General features: G+C 29.7%; 1 protein-coding gene across 1 annotated transcript in view; it reads left to right on the top strand.

The window, feature by feature from the left end:
* The first annotated feature begins 3415 nt into the window (after positions 1–3415).
* Positions 3416–20409, top strand: part of Jbug (filamin-type immunoglobulin domains fbug) — a 32731-nt gene continuing 15737 nt past the window's right edge. The window contains exons 1-14 of the mRNA XM_074254980.1: positions 3416–3611; positions 6609–6987; positions 9470–9594; positions 9653–9783; positions 10261–10474; positions 10563–10868; positions 11628–11783; positions 11972–12113; positions 12192–12397; positions 13298–14174; positions 15863–16390; positions 16461–16596; positions 17230–17309; positions 17393–17560. Coding sequence (XP_074111081.1) covers positions 6618–6987; positions 9470–9594; positions 9653–9783; positions 10261–10474; positions 10563–10868; positions 11628–11783; positions 11972–12113; positions 12192–12397; positions 13298–14174; positions 15863–16390; positions 16461–16596; positions 17230–17309; positions 17393–17560 — 3439 coding nt within the window. The 5' untranslated portion in view covers positions 3416–3611; positions 6609–6617. The remainder of the gene's footprint in view (positions 3612–6608; positions 6988–9469; positions 9595–9652; positions 9784–10260; positions 10475–10562; positions 10869–11627; positions 11784–11971; positions 12114–12191; positions 12398–13297; positions 14175–15862; positions 16391–16460; positions 16597–17229; positions 17310–17392; positions 17561–20409) is intronic.

A 20409-nucleotide genomic window follows, 5' to 3' on the forward strand; every position in this document is an offset into this window, starting at 1 on the left:
TACAGATGGAGCTTTAAGCTCTTTTCCCGCAAATAAACAGACTCGGTATTTTACAAATTTCAGGTTATATTTTTCATAAGGTAAAAGACCCAGTTATTGACACTTGCAGTTTTATTTTAATTAAATAAAACAGATCGACTTTAGTAAATTAATAAATATAATTTTTGAATTATAAATTGTTAGATAATTGCTTTTTTGAGAACATTTTTTTTTAAAATAACACTGAAATTAACTGTCAGCTGTTAATTTAAAAATTTTTTGAAGTTGACAGATATTAAAAATTTTTTTGGAATTTTATAGCAATTAAATTATTAAAAAAAAATGTAATTAAAATTTCATGACATTAAATTGAACTGTCACTTCACAATTTTTTTAATTTTCTTTAACAAACAAATTATAACAAAAAAAATTTGTTAAAAAAATAGACTTGTAAAGATTTTAATAAATTAAAAATGCAATTTTTCAAAAATAATTTTTTAGAACAAATTTCTTTGTTAAAGAAAATTCCCCTTAAATTTTCAGAAGTTCACTTGACAATTTTTTAATTGTCACCATCGTGACGATAAAAAAAAGAGGTGATTTCCGGGAATTTTTTTGACGGAAAATAAAGGAATTTGGAGATCAGATTTTTTTATTTTATTAAGAGTACATTAAAGATTATTACCCTAAATTTTTATTAAAAAAAAATTTAATTATTACAAAGTTATTAACAATCTTGTAGAGTACTAAAAAAAATTTCCGCCTCCATAATCGGATTGATAATTAACTCAAAAACGGATCATCTGAAAATAAAATCCCAAATTGCTTCTTAATCAGTAAAGATGTAGTTATCGTCGCACGCACGGAATTTAAAGATTTTTTTAGCCGGGTTAAAAGAAAAAAGACAGTAAGAATAGTGAGAAAATTTTCAATCAGTCGCCATTTTTTCTTAAATAAAAATTTTAATAATGGATTAAACTTTACATAATTTATCTTTTTCTAAAAGAAGTAATCAAAAATAAAAAACTAAGTAACTTATAAATTAGTTAAATTCTAAAATTTCAAAAATCATTTTGATTCGGTTCCGCGCGTTTTCATCCCCCGGCAAATCATCCTACAGACAAAATATCTCAAGCAAAATAATTTCAAGACAAATATATCCCCTTCACATAAATTTCCCTTGATAAAATATTCCACCACCCAAACTTCCAAACACATAAGGTTGTTACCGTGTTGCGCCCTTTTAACATGGTTTTTGTGTGTGTTTACTCAGTAATAGGCCAACACAAACGCGGGTAATCGTGTTGCACCCTTTTGTCATGGGTTTTGTGTGTGTTTATTCGGCAGTAGACCAACACATAAGCTTGCCCAAAAATAATAACTCCATCATAATCACAAAATCAGTCAAAATTTATTAATTTAACAGTTCAACATGAATTATTATTATACACAGAAAAAGAATTGATTTGAATCAAATGAAAAATTCTTGAACCAAGAAAATAATTTTGAAAAGTTTAATTATATTGAATCAAGTAAAATTTACTTAAATCAAGAAAAATCTCTTAGTTTAAGAATTTTTCTACTCAAATCAAGAAAATGAACTTCTTCAAAATTATTTACTTGATTCATATAAATTTTTTTTTCTGTGTAACAATATATAAAATACGGTAAACCGGAATTATAATAATTACAGCTTAATCTATTAATCAATTTCATGAAATAAATATTTTGTCGCACAGAATAAAAAATTTCTTGACTGGAGAACAAAATTCTTGGCTCAAGAAAATTTTCGGGTGCCTGAAGGAAGACCGAAGTTGTGTTGGCCGAAGTAAAAATTTTTCTTGAAATTCTATTCTTGGTGGAAGTCATTTTTCTTAATTCAAATTATCATAAATACTATATACAATAAATTTTTATATTTGATCAAAATTTTTAGATACTTTATGGACGCAGCGTCACTTACTTCAGCTAAGAAAAAAATTTTTTTACCCTGAGAAAATTTTTCTCTTGAATATTTGATACCCTTTTTATATTATTTTAGCGTGCAATTATACATATTGAATGAAAAAAAAAATGATTCAATATTATTTGATCTTCCCATTTGATATGTTCGTCAATGAAAATGTTAATGAAAATTTACTATCAAGATATTTAATTTTTTGGAGCAAGAGAGAAATTTTCTCAAAACAACAAGATTTTCTTGACTTAAATAAATTTTCTTGGATCAAGATACGTATTTCTTGAAGCAAGAGAATTAGTTTTGTTGGAATAAGTGAAATTTCTTGTCAAAAAAAAATTTTTTTTTCGCTCAAGAAAATGATTAGGAAGAAAAATATTTTCTTGGTTCAAGTGGACCTTTTTTTTTTTGTGCGAGGGATATTTAGTCGGGGTATGAAAACGCGCATTACCTTTTGATTCTAAACGTCAAATATTTTTTAACATCCATAAATAGTTAAAAGTACTCACAAACGTTTATTGTTATTTACAGTAATAAAAAACGTAAGTAATTACATGTGAAAAAAGGTGAATAATAAGTTTAATGTGAAAAAGTTAAAATCTAAAACCCGAGTTAAAGTAATTTTATATTTGTTCCATAAGAAGATAATTTTTATTGTCGGCCTTCTAACATTTCCAGGTACTTCTTACAACGACAATAAACAGAAAAGTTTCATTGTATTTCCTCGAGTCGTTGGTCGTTCTGTTTCTATCAGCTCCCAATCAGCTCTCGTACTCATTACATATAATAACGTCAAACTAACATTGTACGACAGAGGTAAAAAGAGAAGAAGATAAAACGAAACTAAAAGTAAAATAGTCAGCAGGTAGATAGGTAGGTATGGTTCTAGTATTGTTAAAGTATATACATATACTTTTGCTGACAACTAAATAAATGAATTCTTATTCCTATATGACACAGGTACACATCTATATTATCCACACATCAAACAGGTAGATATATACATGATGGGGATGGTGAGGATGATGAAGGAGATGTAAATGTACACATGGACATAGCACATAGCACATAAACATCCTAGACATCAGATGTCAGATGCAATGTACATTATATTATTCATTGTACATTGTACTAGTGCACCTCACCAGTTTCCACATTGTCCCACACCTGGTACTTGCAATGTCCCACCTGATGATAGTCACTCCACACTGTAGACTACAGTAACAGGCATGAGTACGGGTATTGCAAACTTACCACAGCAGCACAGCATTGCTGGTTACCAAAGCCGAGTTTAGTTGATGTCAGTGTAAAATAATATAAGTGGGGAATCAGCTCACAGGTAGACTGCCAGCTCCATAAACCAACACCAACTCAAGCCAGATACTACACTGACTGCCCGGCCAGCTATTTTATAACGAGTTTTTATGGTAGTTGTGAGTTTACCTGGTGCTGGTGGGGCCTTACAACTTCTCTCTCGTCAGTGAGCTCATGTACGTTGAGCCCGCGAGGAGCTAAAACATCTATAGTTGTTATTATTATTATTTTTATTTAAAGCCAAAAATGGCGTTAACACCATAGTCATCTATCCTTAATTCTTCAGTGACTTAAATATATCCAGTGGTAACATCCCGGTGGTGAAGATTAATACATACCTAAAATTGTATTACATATTTAAGTGAGTTATTGGTTGCATCTACTTGTTTTGTTGTTGGTTACGTAGCCGTATTAATTTTGTACTGCTTACTATAAAGTAAATAATACCTGCATGTTAATATGTTCATATTCATCGTGATGTCTTTATCTCTTTATCTCTTTAAAAGAGAAGAGATGCGTTAGTTTTATTAGATCGGTTGTTGATGAATTAACCTATTTATATGGTATGATTATACAGAATATTACAATTTTACAAGTTGTTATTTTATAATCAAATGCCGTTTTTCTTCTTTCGAGCCTGACGGACAGACTTTCCCAACGACTCGCGCGTATATTCCAGCGGTCGAGGGCTTTCCGTGGTCGTGGTTGTTCGCGCGAGAAGTGCACCTGAGAAAAGAGCATAAGAGTTATTTTTTTATTATTATTATATATTTATTTATGTAATATATATAGATATGTGGTAAATATTTTAAATTCTATGAGCCAATTGTTCCGGAATTGAAGATTCTTTTAACGTAACAACGAATTTTTAGAATCATTTTAGTGAATTGCAGTTTTGTTGTTCAGATTTCTTCAAAGAAGATAAATTTTAAAGAAATGACCTATGACAAATTTATTTTTAATCAGAAGAATAGTTAAAAAAAATGTAATGAGTCATTTTTAAATATTTCATTCTTTAAAAGTAATTTTTGATTTTTCCGAATTTTTTTTTGGAATTTAAATTTTGTTTTTAAACTTTTTTTTTTTTTTAAGAATATAATTACCTTTAGTAGTTTAGTTTTCACTTGCAATTTTATTCTAATTAAAAAAATGACATGAACATTAATTTAGCAGATATTTTATCATTTTTAGAACTTTTGTTAACAAATAAATTATGACAAAAAAAATAAGAAAAAAAATTGACTTGTAGAAATTAAAAAAAAATAAAACTGCAATTTTTTAAAAATAATTTTTTAGAATTAACTTAATTTTTAAATAAAATTAAAAATTAATCAAGTGACAGCTAACTTTAATGTCATGAAAATGACAATGAAGTTGGTAGATATTAAAATTTTTTTTGGAATTTGAAAAAAAATTAAATTAAAAAGTTTCACGTCCGAAAATTAATAAAAATTACAAGTGAAATTTTTTTTTTACTGTAATTAATTTGTTAAAAAATTTTTAAAATTGACTTCAGTATTATTAGTTTTTATATAAAATAATTTAAATAATTGGAAAGTCAAATTTAGCGAAATTTAGCTCTTTAAAAATTTATTTAGTATTTAATATCTCATTTATACATACATATTTATGAATGAGTGAGATAGTTTCATTGAAAGTATATTATTTTGTTAAAAATATTCATACAGATATAAATACATATTCATTAATAATAGTAAAAGAGAAAGAAATATATTAGTGTTACGTAGAGTGATGGTATTTTTAACGTGGGTGCGGAAAATGTGACTTTTTAGTGGGCGTGTTACCAAAAGAAAAAAATCTATTAATTTTAAATGTTAAGTTTACTTAAAGGAATTAAAATTAAAAAAATTTTATTGTAAAAGTTAATAATGTTTAACTTTGGTAAGTCAATGACGTCATGTATAATTAATTGAGCGCCCTATTTGGCGGGAATTCTTAACGATTGACGCAGATTATTAGCAACTTTAATACCATCCGTAAAAAATTAATAATTAATTATTAATAAGGGATAATTGATTGTTGCAAATAACTGAGGGCTTAAAAAATATTTAAAAAGTTATGATGATAATGATAATGAATAAAAGTACTCGAGTGAGACGCACATGGTACTGGATAGTATTAGTAACGAGATGATGTCACTGTTTGAGTAATCCTTGGGCTCTATCCAAACGGAAATTATTTTTTACTTACATGTATACGCTTGTACTTGCTGCTTTTTTTTTAAAAAATATTTATACTTGATGAGGAAGAATATATTTAAAGACAGAAAGGATTAAATGCCGTAATTAATTGATAATCAATTGATTATAAATTTAAATTAAAATTTTATTATTTATTTCTTCTTTAATTGCGAGATTGAGTTGTTGTTTGTCTTTTATGTTTATGGTAATTTATTTAATTTTAAATCAAAGCCCAGCTTTATTAAATTGACTGTTTAGAAGAATTTTGAAAGGGATTGTTATTATGATTAATATTGTTATGAAATTATTTTTCGAATTAAAAATACCGGTAACGTACCTGTAGATCGTTGGTATCAAGATAAAACCTCAACTTCACTTTCACCCGTGTGAAAATTTTAAAATACTCAATACACTATTATTTTTATTATTATGATCCAGTATATGCAAATAAACATTTTATTTTCCTTTTTACGTAACGGGTCTCATAACAACTTTTTTTTATAGGTTTAAATAATAGTTTATTTGTTCGCGCTAGTTAATAAAGAAATTTTCTTCTTAAGAATTTTATGTTATATATTTTGCACTTGTTAAATCGCAACCATTTTTTATTTACAACTTTTTATCTTAATAATTGATGGTTTATTGAGTTTAAATTATTCTTTACAGTCAATTTAATTGTTAAACATTTAGTTTCAGTAGCTCTTTCTAATTTTGGAGGAAATTTTATAAGCGATGGAAAAATTAATATTTATTGAAAAAGTTTATACTTGCAAATATTATATTGGAAAATTTTTATTTAAATATGTGTGTAATTTTTTTTTAAATAAAAAGTTGGTGGGAGATTTGTAACGCCTTGTTGCTAGGGGACGGTGCTAGTTGCCAGGCAATAGTTAAGGACGCTACTTAGTTGCTAGGCAACAGCTAAGGGCGTTACTTAGTTGTTAAGTTTGCTGCTAAGAGAGGGAAGAAATAGTTATTTTATATTAATCATAATTATACATTTAATTTTATATAAATAATTATATTTATTAAATTATATTGAGCGTGTGAAGCTATATAAATTTAAAATTAATTTTTTTTGAACGAATTTAAATAATTTTAATTAAAAAAAATTTTTTTGAATGAATAAATATTAATTTAAAATTAAATTTTTCCAGGAAATAAAAATGCAATCAATGGAGCAACTACGCCCAGAAGAATTAGTAGGGCTGGTTGCCCGGTCAGCAGAGGGTACAGCTGCAAAGGGTATGCCAATCAAGGGCAACGAAGATCTTTGGGTCGAGATTCAAGCGAATACCTTCAGGAACTGGGTCAATGAGCATTTGAAGCACGCGGGTGACGCCGGAGGAGGACCGGTTTTGGACTTGGCGGAAGATTTTCGCGACGGAACGCGTCTCTGCGCTCTGGTCGAAGTCCTCACCAAGCGACGGCTTCCCAGGTGGAATCCCCGGCCCGCGAACCAGCACCACCACCTGGAGAACGTGTCAACCGCCCTGCAGGCCATCGAGGCCGACGGCGTCAAGCTCGTCAACATCGGTAACTGCTAATTATCACACTAATTAACAATTATTAATTCATTAATTATGTATTTTAGAGGTTTATTGATCGATTAGGATGTGCGACGGACCTACACATCTATTATGCCTGATGACGGTTCCATAATTGTTATTATTGATTCAGATATTTATAGAGTCTTGAGGAAGTATTAGCGTGACATAAGTAATTGCATAAACTTTGTCTATATAAGCGTATATTTGCATAGACGCTGTAATAAGCTCGGAGGTGGAGCCATTGAACATTCCATTGCCCGTATATTTATATTGTCATTATTATTGTCGCTGTTTGTAATCACGATCAATATTTTATCCGATTGTCAACGTCTTTCATAATCTTCTTTCATTTAATTTTATTTTAATTTTTTTTTTTAACTGACACTTGTAAGGATTATTTATCGATACAACTGATTATTTTTTTTACCTACAGGACACTGATCTGGTCTTTCAAGGAATTGGATGTAAAATATTTTTTTACAATTAATATTAATAAGCCGTAAAAATTTATCATTTCTTTTTTTTAATTTCTGCAAAATTACTTCAGTAAAAAAAAAAAAAAAAACTTTCTAGAAAAAATTTCTCAGCTTTCTTTTACACTGAAAAAAAAAATTAACTTAAATCAAGAGAAAAATTCTTGATCCAAGAAAATAATTTTGAAGAGTTTCATTGTCTTAAATCGAGAGGAAAAATTTTTAAATTTCTTAGTTTAAGAATTTTTCTACTTAAATCAAGAAGATAAAATTTTTCAAAATTATTTAAGTACTTGATTCAAGTAAATTTTTTTTTCTGCGTACAATATCGATTCAATCGATCATCTTCTTGCTCTTTTATAATCTTTAGCTTCTCAAGATAATTTAATCCATTAAAATAATCAATATTAGGATGATCAATAACACAAAGCTTCAAAGTGTCATTTTTAAAATACCAGTACAATAATTAATCTCAAGTTACAACCTTTCTAATCTATTAGCGTAATTAATGGATCTTTCAATAACTTTTCAATGAAATTAATTTTATTAATAATAATAATAATAAATTATCAAAAAATCCACAGTCCGGAGTATCTATAAAAAATATGACAATTAATAAATAAAAAATATCAACAAAACCTCGGAGATCGTCAGGAGCAATAAACGTCTAGATTCCTCAGTTCATTCTTCTTTTACTCTTTACATCACAACACCCACGTCCATCTCACCAAATATAGGCGTGACGTTTGTCTCATACACTTTCATCAGTTTTAATCTGAAACATTAAACACTAAATAATATTCCCATTCATTTATTTCTTCTTCTTTTCTTCAGCTTAGCTCGGAAAAATTCAATTAATAATTAATAATTAATAATTGATAAATTCCTCCACTTATATTGCCGCTAGAGAAAAAAAATAAAATCTTCATTAATTGCCGAGCATGACCTGAATCAAAAACGTTACATATCATCATTTTCATGGTCATTATCACCACCACAATAATTATCGTCATTACTAATTACAAAACGATACATTTGAATTCTCGGCACGCAGAAAAAAAATTAACTTCAATTTTTTCCACGTACTGATTATTCATTTAATTTGTCACCGTATTTTTAATTTAATCTTCTTTTCTCACATTTTTCAACCAACTGAACTCCTACAAGATAATTCTACTCAGTCCTGGATAATTAAGGATTAATAAATCAAACAAACATCAAATGATTTAATTTTAAATTTTATACTTACAAGTTATCTTGCATCATTCACCATATTACAAATCTAAGTTGGCAATCGAAGTCTCGAGGTCGTTGCCTTTCTTGTTATAAACCAGCGCCCACCGTGTCTCTCTGTTTCGCTCTTAAACTTGCCATTATATTTTTTACAGTTACTGAAAAAAATATAAGATATATATTTAAAAAAAAAAAAAAAACATTTACTCTAAACACTTGTGTCTCATGTGTGTCACGACTTTACGTCATCTAATGTCCCACAAAGTCTGCTAAAAATCCTCTAACGCTAGCTCTGTCTCTGCTTCTGCCTTTTTATTCAAATTAATATTGCACTGATAACTAAAATTAAAATAAAATTATAATTTAAGGATTTTATCTTTTCTTCTGTTATAATAATTGTAATATTTAAAAAACACTGTAAAGATTAAATTTATAGACGAAACGTTTTAGCGAACGATAAATATTTTATTGCTTCGCTTAAAAATCGTTTATGATTTAATTGAATATTATCAAGTCGTTGGTAATTATATTAAGTAGCCTCGAACTGATTTTAAATTATTTGAACGTCAATTATCGACTTCTGTGTTTGCTTTTGATATAAAATATTTTATTTTATCATTAGAAAAAAAAAAATATCTTTATAGAATAAATTCTTTTAATGATTAGATGATACAGGGAATTTATTTTATTTCAATTGTCATTTTTTAGTCAATGATTAAAATTATTTATGTAAGCTAAACCTTGACCACATTTATTTTCCAGGTAATGTAGACATCGTTAATGGAAACCTTAAACTGATTCTTGGATTAATATGGTCACTTATTGTTCGCTACCAAATTGGAAAATCAAAATTCCCACCGCGTAAACTCATGCTAGCTTGGCTTAAGGTCAGTAAACTATTTCTTAATATTTATTATAATTATATTAATAATAATATTTTTACAGGCAGTATTACCAGAATGCCGTGTCAATAATTTTACAACAGATTGGAATTCGGGTGTTTATTTAAGCGCATTATTAGATTACTGTAAGCCTGGTTTGTTTCCTCATTGGCGTCAATTGGATCGTACTGATAGGTTTGTTTATTTTTTACATAATACTTTGACAAAGAGAAATTGCTTTAGCTGATTTTTTATACTTATAATTTATTACTGAGTTATTTATCATTTATTCGCGTGAAGAAAAATTATTACTCCAAGTTTTTTTAAATAAATTCTTTGATTTTTACATTTTAATGAAATATTTCTACAAGAATTTATTTCCAATTAAATTTAATTGTATGGAAAAAAAATGATTCATTTTATGATGAAGAAATAACTGGTAATCTATCATTAGACTTAGAAATGCAAATTGAAAATATTATTATTAAAAATTAAATTTTTCTTCAAGTTTCTTTGGAATAGAAAAATTTATATTCTTCTTTTAATAATTTTTTTAGATGAAATAAAAATTGTTTGTTTAAAATTGCATGATATTTATTGAATAATTAAAAGTTGGAAAAACAAGTATTAATTTTTCTAAGTCAATAATTAAAAAATAAAAATTTTTTCCAGTGTTTACAACTGTCGGAAGGCAATGGAAATATCTAAACGTGAATTTGACATCCCAGTAGTATTAGAACCAGAATATCTAGCCTCACCATATCTCGATGAGCTCTCAGGGATGACATATCTGTCTTATTTTATGAAGGAAGGTTCTCCAGGTTTTTATGCAACACTACGTTGGGTTAATTCGCAATTAACTCATGCTCCTGTCAGAAATTTTACGGTAATATATATTCTTCTTTTTAAATCAACCTTACTGAAGCTTAATTTTAAAAATTGACTATTTTAAAAAAAAAAAAAAAAAATTGCAGACTGATTGGAACGATGGCCGAGCACTGTGCAGTATAGTCAGAAATCTTGGTGGTCCAGCGCCGACGTACGACAAAATAAAGACCGACCCCAAGTACTGGGAGTCGAACCTCCAGCAGGGAATTGACGGGGCGAAGAAGCTGGGCGTCGAGCCTATCCTGAAAGCCAAGGACATGGCAGACCAAAACGTAGAGCACTTGGGAGTTATGGCTTACGCGGCCCACTTCCAGTGGGTAAAGCCTCGTCCTCAGGCCAGCGAGCAGCTCGCAGTCCACGTAGACAGCACTTCGGCCCGCGTTCAGCAGCCAGTGAGTATTTTTTACCTTATGTAATCTCTTAAAATCCTACGTGCGATAAATATATAATCAGTCTTACGTTATAATGAAAGTAGAATTAATTTATTAATTAATTTTATTGTAATAAATATTTATAGCCATGCTAACTACTTACTTTCATTTTTAATAAACCATATATTTATTTACTAGCAGCTTTGCAGTCACTATGTGACTGCTGTGATTTGTGAACTATATATAAGTAAAATTTTGCTTTATTTAATAATGACTTTTGTTTAATTGCACTGTACTTTTTTAAGTATTGACATTTTTAAAGATATAAGCTCATCCCGATGTTACACTCATCGAGACTTTTCATTTAAGTACCCACATGGAATTTTTTATATATTTTATATATATGGTATGTGTGAAATATATAAATATATAAAATATATGAAAAATTGATGTGGGTACTCAAATGAAAGCTCTTGATGAGTGTAACATCGGGATGAGCTTATATCTTTAAAAATGTCAATAGTTCAGGAGATACAAGATAGTTTTTTAATTATATATCTAGAGATATAGCATTTTCGAATGCAGCCTAAATACTTATCATCATAAATTGACTATTGGTGATAATTATATGGAACCATTGAAAGGCACAACTTCAGGTCAAGACTTTACCACCGATACCTAATTACCAATAAAAACCCATTATATAAATACACTGACTACAAAATTTTGCTTATTCTCTTAATAATATGGATTAATTTTTTTTTTTTTGCTCTTGCCTAGGCGGTATTCCGTTTGGAGATGCTGTCGAAAGATGTACATCCACGTGAAGTCCGTGGTGAGATAATAAGTCCAAGTGGGAAAATAGAATGTCGTCTCACTTGGAATGGTACACACGGCAAGGGTACATTTGTACCGACCGAAGTAGGAATGCACAAGGTTCGTTAATCATCTTAATTATCCACCATAAAAAAAAGAAAAATAAAAAAACTACGTCCCATTAAAGACATTAATCTAAGCCGGCTCCTAAATACATGACAAACGATGTTGTGAAACTTTGCATGTCAATAAACCGGTAATTATTATTAATTGCCGTCGAAACCTAAAATTATTTATTTAATTGGCAGTTGATGGTGTATAATGATGGGGAGCTCGTCAATGGTTGTCCCTATTACTTCAGGGTTTTACCTCCGTTAACGAAAATAAAATCCCCCGGCATGGAGCCATGCGCTATTGGCTCTATTGTCGAGGTTCTAGTCAACAGTTACGGTAATTTATTTAAAATTATTTATTTTAATTACTGATAGAATAATTTAATTAATAATTAAAAAATTTTTTTTTAAACAGGAACTAGTCATGACGGCATTGACGTGACAGCATGGTCACCGACAAATCGTTCGCTTCCCTGTCCGGTAAAAGAAAATAGCGGAGTGCATACCGCGACATTTCAGCCTGATGAAACCGGTGAATGGAGTATCGCTATTACGCATAAAGGTACACACATACAAGGCGGTCCATTTACTTGTTTCGTCTTTGATCCAAATGGTATCAAGGTAATATTATAAATTACTCTACCTTTTTTTTTTTTATTTTTAAATTTATTCCACTTTCTTTTATTTAATTTTGCATTTTTAAATATTTACTCAATAAAATTACAAGTACTTTTAATGCTCGCAGGCAATTAGTTTAGGCTATTGTCATTTTAAAATGCTTTTAGTGTCTTCCGGTCTACTTTTCTTAGCTACTTAAATAATTAGACGCTTTCGCTTTGTCTAAAAAATACATTCTTTATTTTTAAACATGACATATTTTTGTAAGTATTTAAAAGTGGGGGCAACCATTTTAATTTTAATTTTTTTGAACTAAATTTCTACTTGATTTTATTGTTATATTTTTTTTTTTTGAAAAATACATTAAAAAAAAATGAATAATTAAAAAAAAAAAGTTGATTATCACAATTTTAATAAATTTTCAAAAAAATTTATAAATTTTTTAGAAAATTATATTTAATTTTTTTTTTTTTTAAATTTAAAAAACAAGTATTTTAAAAAAAGATAAAATAGACATTTTTGAGAGCCAAAATTTTTTCCAACTTTTGAAGACAAAAAAGTTATCGAAATCTTTATTTTTTTCTTTCACGACATTTTTTATCATAAATACACCGTAAAAACAAGCAGAATAAAAAACAAATTTTAAATGTTAATTTTTCACCTAGTTATGGCCCAAAACGGGGTTGATCCCACTTGTAAATCGCGTTACTGTTGTCATAAGGGCGATCCCGAAAAAAATACCCTTGAAAAGGCATAAGGGCGTATAAAAAAATTTTTTTCCGGGAATCGACGTAGTCATGCCTGAATCGGGCAGAAATGCAAAAAAAAATCTTTTGATACGCCCTTACAGCATCTGTAACGCAAAATAATTACCCATATTTTAAAAATAATTATTTTTACCAGCTAATGGATACAGAAGGTGCAATACCCGGTCAACCATTTTCATTCATAGTCGACGCGACGGGTACAGGTGGGCTGGGAGACGTCAACATCGACATAGTCCATGACAAGCAATCGGTACCATTCCGAATGGAAGACATCGGAAGAATGCGCTACCGAGTGTTTATGGTCCCGCGCGAAGCGGGAAAATACCGAGTATATTTATACTTCAACGGATCTGACGTTCGAGGCTCGCCGATATCAATCCGAGTTGGCTCTCACAAGAGCAGAAGGTCTAAAGAAGCCTCATCGAGCTACGAGAGGTCGAAAGTTTCTTCATTAGAAAAAAGAATGAACGGACTGAACGTAACCGATGGGCAAAAACGACACTCGCCAGTCTACAAGAGTTCCTCGCAGAGTCCCACTCAAAACTACCGGGACTATCATCAGTCGTACAAAACAAACTACGTGACTGAGAATTCAAACTCGTATCAGGTACCAAGTCCTTTGCAGGCCTCGAGATCTCCTGTCCAGAACTCGAGTCCCTCGTTGATAAAAGAGTCTCGGGAAATTTACTCCTCGACGACGTTCAACCGCTCAAGGTCCCCGGTGAATGTCGCACAGAGCCCCAGTTTGATCAAGGAGTCCAAGGATGTATATGCTTCTAGCTCGCTCAAGAGATCACGGTCTCCTAATTTACGAGACTCCCACACCACAGCTTCCAGTAGCGTTATCAAAGAGTCCAAGGATATTTATCAGTCGAGTACGTTAAATAGATCACGGTCACCAGCTGTCAGTCCTATTAATCGCAGCTTTAGTCCCAGGGTCAATGGAAAAGATCTTGGGCGAAGACGTGGATCTGCTGACAGTGGAGTCATTGACACTAGCAGCAACGTACGAGGTAATTATCTGAAAATTTTTATGGAAATTTAAATAAGATAAAAGATCCAATTATTGACACTTGCAATATTATTCTAACTAAAAAAATAAAATTTTAGATTTATAATCTAATTAATTTATTATAACATTAAATAATTTAATTAAAAGAATAAAATGTTCTCAAAAAAGCAATTACATTCAAATTTATAATTAAAAAATAGTTTATATTATTGAGAAAATAAGAAAAATTTTATTTCCAAGATCGGTTTTCTTAATAAAGTTTAGTGTCATTGCAAAGGCCTTGACTTGAATTTGTGCCTTTTCAAGGATTCATATCATTTTCACCGATAGTCAATTTATTATGAAGTATTTAGGTTGCATTCGAAAATACTGTAGATACATAATTAAGAAATGACCTTGTATCTTGTGAACTATTGACATTTTTAAAGATATAAGCTCATCTCGATGTTATACTCATCAAGATCTTTTATTTAAGTACCCACATCAATTTTTCATATATTTATATATCGCGTGCTTAAAGGTAAAAGGGCTAATAGCTAAGGGTTAATAGGGATTTGTGGTGAAAGGGCGTATAAAAAAATTTTTTTTTGCCATTCGTTTTAAAATGGACTAAAACGTAAAAATCTGTGAAAAAAAAAACAGTTGGTATCCTAAAGCTGAAAGGGCGTATCTCAAGACATACGCCTTTTCAGCTTTAAGAAAAGTACTACTTAAAGGTAAAAGAGCACATAAAAAAATTGTAATTTTGATAACAAATGTTAAATAATAGTTTTACAAGACTAGTTATGCTAAAATAACAGCTATATTTACAAAGTTTAATATAAATAAATAGAAAATAAATCAAACAAAAACAAATCTAAAACATCACAATGACAGATGACATTCAAATATTTTGAAATTTTCCGCTTTTTTTTAAACATTGTAATATTTTAAAATTATAACATTTGAATATTTTAAAATTTCCCATTTTTCTTCAAACATTATAATTTCATGCGTACTTTATTGTTTTTTGGATATATTTTCTTTTGTAACTTTAAAAAATTGTACAGTTGAGGTTTTACGCCGCTACTACCATAGAACATTTTTTTTTCACATTTTTAAACTACGAATATGTTCCTTTGTAAACTGGCTGAAAAAAAATTATACGCCCTTTCACCCTTAGATCACTAAAATTCCGAATTCTTAAAAGTAAAAGGGCGTATAATTAAAGACATACGCCCTTTTACCTTAAAAAAATTTTTTTTTCAATTTTAAGTGTATAATGTGTCTACTGCTTGATTGACAATAAAAAAAAAAAATATGCGAAGGTAAAAGGGCGCATAAATTTTTATAAGCCCTTTTACCTTTAGGTATGCGATATATTATATGAAAAATATATAAAAATGCATGTGGGTACTCAAATAAAAGCTCTTGATGAGTGTAACATTGGGATGAGCTTATATCTACAAAAACGTCAATATTTAAAAAAGTACAGTTCAATTTAACAAAATTTATTATTTAATTAATCAAAATTTTTTTTATAGTTCACAAGTCACGGCAGTCACGCAGTGACTGTAAGGTTGCTAAGTATTTATTAATTTATTAGAATTGATTTATTTTTAATTAAAATAAAATTGCAAGTGTCAATAACCGGATCTTTTACCTTAATTATGATTACATAAATAAATAATTTATAAAAAATGATTGCAGTATCGTCAACTTTGGGAGGAACTTCAAGGAGAGACTCCTGGGACGCGATAGCTAAAACGAAAGCCATGCTGTCTTACGGAAGCCTCGAGTCATTAGCAAACCTTGCGAATTCGGGAACCGAGCACACGAATTTTGTAAACGAGGGGTACCGCAACGGCTACAACAACTACTCCTCGACAACGAACGTCGAAAGAACGGTAGAAAACTCTAAAAATTACACAACTCGTTTCACCAGCGACTACAGATCTTCATCGCCCAAGTACAATGGCAACCACACTATGGAGAACGGACGTAGTCACACCCACGGCATCTTGAAAAATAGAAACAACAACTATTACAAATCCACCGACACTACGGACATTATCCACGAGCGATTAATCAACAATGAAGAGTTTATGAACACGACGGAACGTCGTAAAGGTTGCTTAGCTTCTGGAACAGCGCTTGATGTGCTGCCGCTTCATAAACCCGCTTCGTTTACTCTTGATCCGTGTGTCGACGGCAGCAAGGCCGTTGTTACTGTTACTGGTAATAAAAGATTAATTAATCGATCAATCTTGATCCGATAATTAATTGATTAATTTTATTTGGCGTTTAGGACCCCGGGGTAAACAAATATCCTACAAGAAGTCAACTCTTCGAGGCTATACGTACACAATAACTGCTGAAGAAGTTGGAGAACATACTATTCAAGTCACTGTTAATGGTCAACACATTAAAGGATCACCTTTTAGGTATTAATTGATTAATTAAATAATATTTTATTGATTTTTGAACACATACTATTTTTATTTATAATTACTTTTTATTCATATATATTTAAACGATAATTATTTACAAGTGGAGTCATTTTTGGCCATATCTAGGTGAAAAATTAACATTTTCAAATTTTTTTTTATTCTACTCGTTTTTACGGCGCATTTATGATAAAAAATGTCATGAAAAAAAAAAAAATAAAATAAAAATTTCAATAGCTTTTTTGCCTTCAAAAGTTGGAAAAAATTTTGGCTCTTACGTTTTTGGATAAAATTTTTATTTTATCTTTTTTTGATGTTTTTAATATAATTTTTTTTTTTTTTTGAAAAGTACATAAAAAAACGAACAATTTTAAAAAAAATTTATAAATTTTTTTGAAAATTTGTAAAATTTATCAAAATTGTAATAATTATTTTTTTTATCGTTCATTTTTTTATGTATTTTAAAAAAAAAAAAAAAAATACATCAATAAAATCAAGTAGAAATTTCGTTCAAAAAAATGAAAATTAAAATGGTGGACCCCGCTTGTAAATATTTACCATTTAAATTAATAATTTGTTAGTTTGTAGAGTATTTATAAATAAAATTAAATATGAAATAATTTTTAAAAGGTCTCAAGCTTACGATGCAGCTGCAATCCATGTAGATAATGTACCAGACGGAGTAGTTAATCAACCTGTTGAATTTGAAAGTAAGAAGCCAATTAAAAGTTATGAATAATTTTAAAATAAAAATTAAAATGAGTAATAAAATGAAAATCTAATATTTTTACAGTCGACGGTTCCAGAGCTGGCTCAGGAAACTTAGAAATTCTAGTAAACGGTGGGCATGTAACAAGTTTCGTAAAGGCCCTGGGTAGTCATAGATTTTTAGCGTCATTTGTACCTCATGAGGCAGTAACTCATCTCGTCGAGATGACTTTCAATGGCGAAACTGTGCCAGGTAAGTGACTTCTAAGTCATTCAACCTCATTTAATTCGTCGTAATTAAATTATTATACATTTTACGAGTAAAAAAACATTTACCAGGGTCACTGACTCGGATTTCTATTGCCGTAAAAACAATCCGTTGTCTAAATAACACAAACTTAGTATTGTCAGCAAAAAAAAAAAAAAATTTTAATAATAATTTATAAATTAAAGGAAGATTTGTCTGATAAGAATGAACTGAAAAAGCTGATGCATTATCTAATATCAAAAAGCTATTAACAATTTATTAACAACTTGTAAACGCAACAAGTTCAACGACTCGAAGAAATATTTAGCGTACGCATCAACATCACCGACACACTGACCCAGATAGTCCGTGTCATCAACATTCTCACCTTCTGTCTAGCTTATAAGTATTTATATTTTCTCCTGACAAAAAAACCGAGTAGTCTCTCTTGTCTTTCCATTAATACGCTTGTTGCATCGCATCACCTTACATTAACATTAACGTCAAGATTGTCGCTAGCCTTAGCCTTCGATGCATTATCCACTCGTGTCAAGCCAAGACTTTCTTAACATTTAACTCTCGATCCAACTTACTCTTCAGCGACTTGATATGAGCTTCGAGCATTGATCTAATGTTTTAAGGCGTGGCACTGCTTATTTGGTCACCAGGACGCCTACCTTTGATTTTTTATTTTTGCTTGCAAATTCTTAAAGAAGAAATACGCTTTAATTTATTAAAGTGCTAGAGCCTTTAATAAATTAAATATTAAATATTAAATATTAAAAAATTATTAAAGCAGTATAAAAATTACTAACGGAAATGTACCGTTACTTCCTCGTACAATATAATAATTTTTAAATATAAATTTATATTCTTCTTAAATTATTGCACTTATTTATAGGAATATTTTGTTATATTTATTGTTGAATGTTAAATCCCAAGGACACGTCATGGGAAGTGACTTAGTAGGTCATATTAAAATTATGTGCTCGATGGATTTATTTTATTTAAATTTAGTTTTATTGTATTTAATACAAAGGGTTTTCTTCTTAGAAATTGAAAGAATAAAATTTTTCAGAGGATAGTTATGATTGAGATAAAACGTAACATTCTATAACTAAACGGGTTTAGTTTAAACTGTAAATAGTTAGTTGTTAGAGAGAGGTGAATATTAAGACGAAGAAATATTGATGGAGGCATTTGTGTCACTGGGAGCGGTAATTTCAACGCGTGCCAAGCTGCATACATTTTTTTTTTTTTTTATATATTTATACAATCCTTTTTATTTATTATTTGAGTAATTAATATCAATTATTGTTAGCTTTGAATTTTTAAGGAAGAAAAAGACCGATTAATTAAACCGGAGAAAATTAATACCGTTAACTTCGGAGAATGCTGCGTTGGATCGGGATCGATTCAACGACTTACAAGGGCCGGATTTGAGAAGAAAATTTTTATTCGAATATTCTTTTATTATATCGTGTACTTCTGAGATAATTTCAGCGTCAGGCTGGGAAGATCTGAGGATTTTGCAGCTTAAATTATGCAGGATTTCCTAGTGAGGAGATGCAATTTACCTGGTCATAAGAACAGGTGATTCTCGCGGTTTAGACCCGATTTTTTTACTCAACAATCAGAATGCGGTTTAAGCGATACCAGAGAAGGACTTCTATTTGCATCCTCATACTCAGGTATATCGGGATATACATATAGGTACCGAGTGCTGGAATGGGAAAGCTAGTGGGAGGGAGTGATGGTATTGTCAGGATTGGAGGTAGATGTTTTATGTACCTGGGTCTTTTATTTATTTTATATTTTATTGGTAGCTGTATTATTTTTATCTTCACTTTTTTTTCTCAAACAATTGTAAAGAATTTTTTATTATATAACAATTTTTATAATTAATTTTTATTTATTTATACACGGAAAGAACAAGATGACATTGGATATCATCCCAGATTATACGTAGTGATATCTGTGGTAAAAAAAATTTCAGATTGTAGCTAGAAAAATCTAGATTATACTGCGTGATATCTGGATTATACTCATTATAATCTGGATTATACTAGCTACTATCTAAAATAATTTTTTCACTCAGTATAATCTAGGATGATATTCAGTGTCATCTTGTTTTTTCCGTATACATTAAAATTTTTTTTAATTCGTAATTGCTATTATAATTAATCTAAAAATATTTTGTGTATTAAAAAGATTTTTATAATTAATAAAATAATATTTAAAATTTTTCAAATAATAAATATTTTTTTTTCATTTAAAAAAAATATATTTATAAGCTAAAAAAAATTTTTTTATAAGTCCCGGGAGAAAAGTACGTACCTGGAGAAGGGAGTAGAGTGGCGGAATCACCGCGGTCACACTTGTCTCGCTTCTCAGCTCGGTTGAGTCCGCTGAGAGTCGGTGAATCGCGTTTTCTGCTGACGTTACACTCTTACTCCGTTCTCGAATTTCTTCATAACTTCCTGTTTTTCTACCGTATTATTATCGGGAATACACAACTGTTTGCTTATCGCTTCTATTCACATCCTTCTTATATTACTTATTTTTATTAACATTTATTTAAATACCATTACCGCATTATTATCATCTTCAGCTCCAATTGTTCCTCGTTAACTGTAAATTAATACCATTAAAATTAAATATAATATATAGAAATTTTAATACTAATTATCTCTTCATTAGAATATCAATGTGAATATTTATAATCATTAGTGCGCATAAATATTTCAATTAATAAACGTGTTGCGTGATGATGGATCTGTCTATTTCGGGCCACAATAATTTTCGTCGATCCGGCAACGCGATCGATGGTGACTAGCACTTTGTTCTTTCAATTT

Source organism: Cotesia typhae, unplaced genomic scaffold, assembly GCF_013202065.1.
Source record: "Cotesia typhae breed Kobodo isofemale line unplaced genomic scaffold, CoteBio_Ctyphae scaffold_13, whole genome shotgun sequence".
NCBI classification, from domain to species: Eukaryota; Metazoa; Arthropoda; class Insecta; order Hymenoptera; family Braconidae; genus Cotesia; species Cotesia typhae.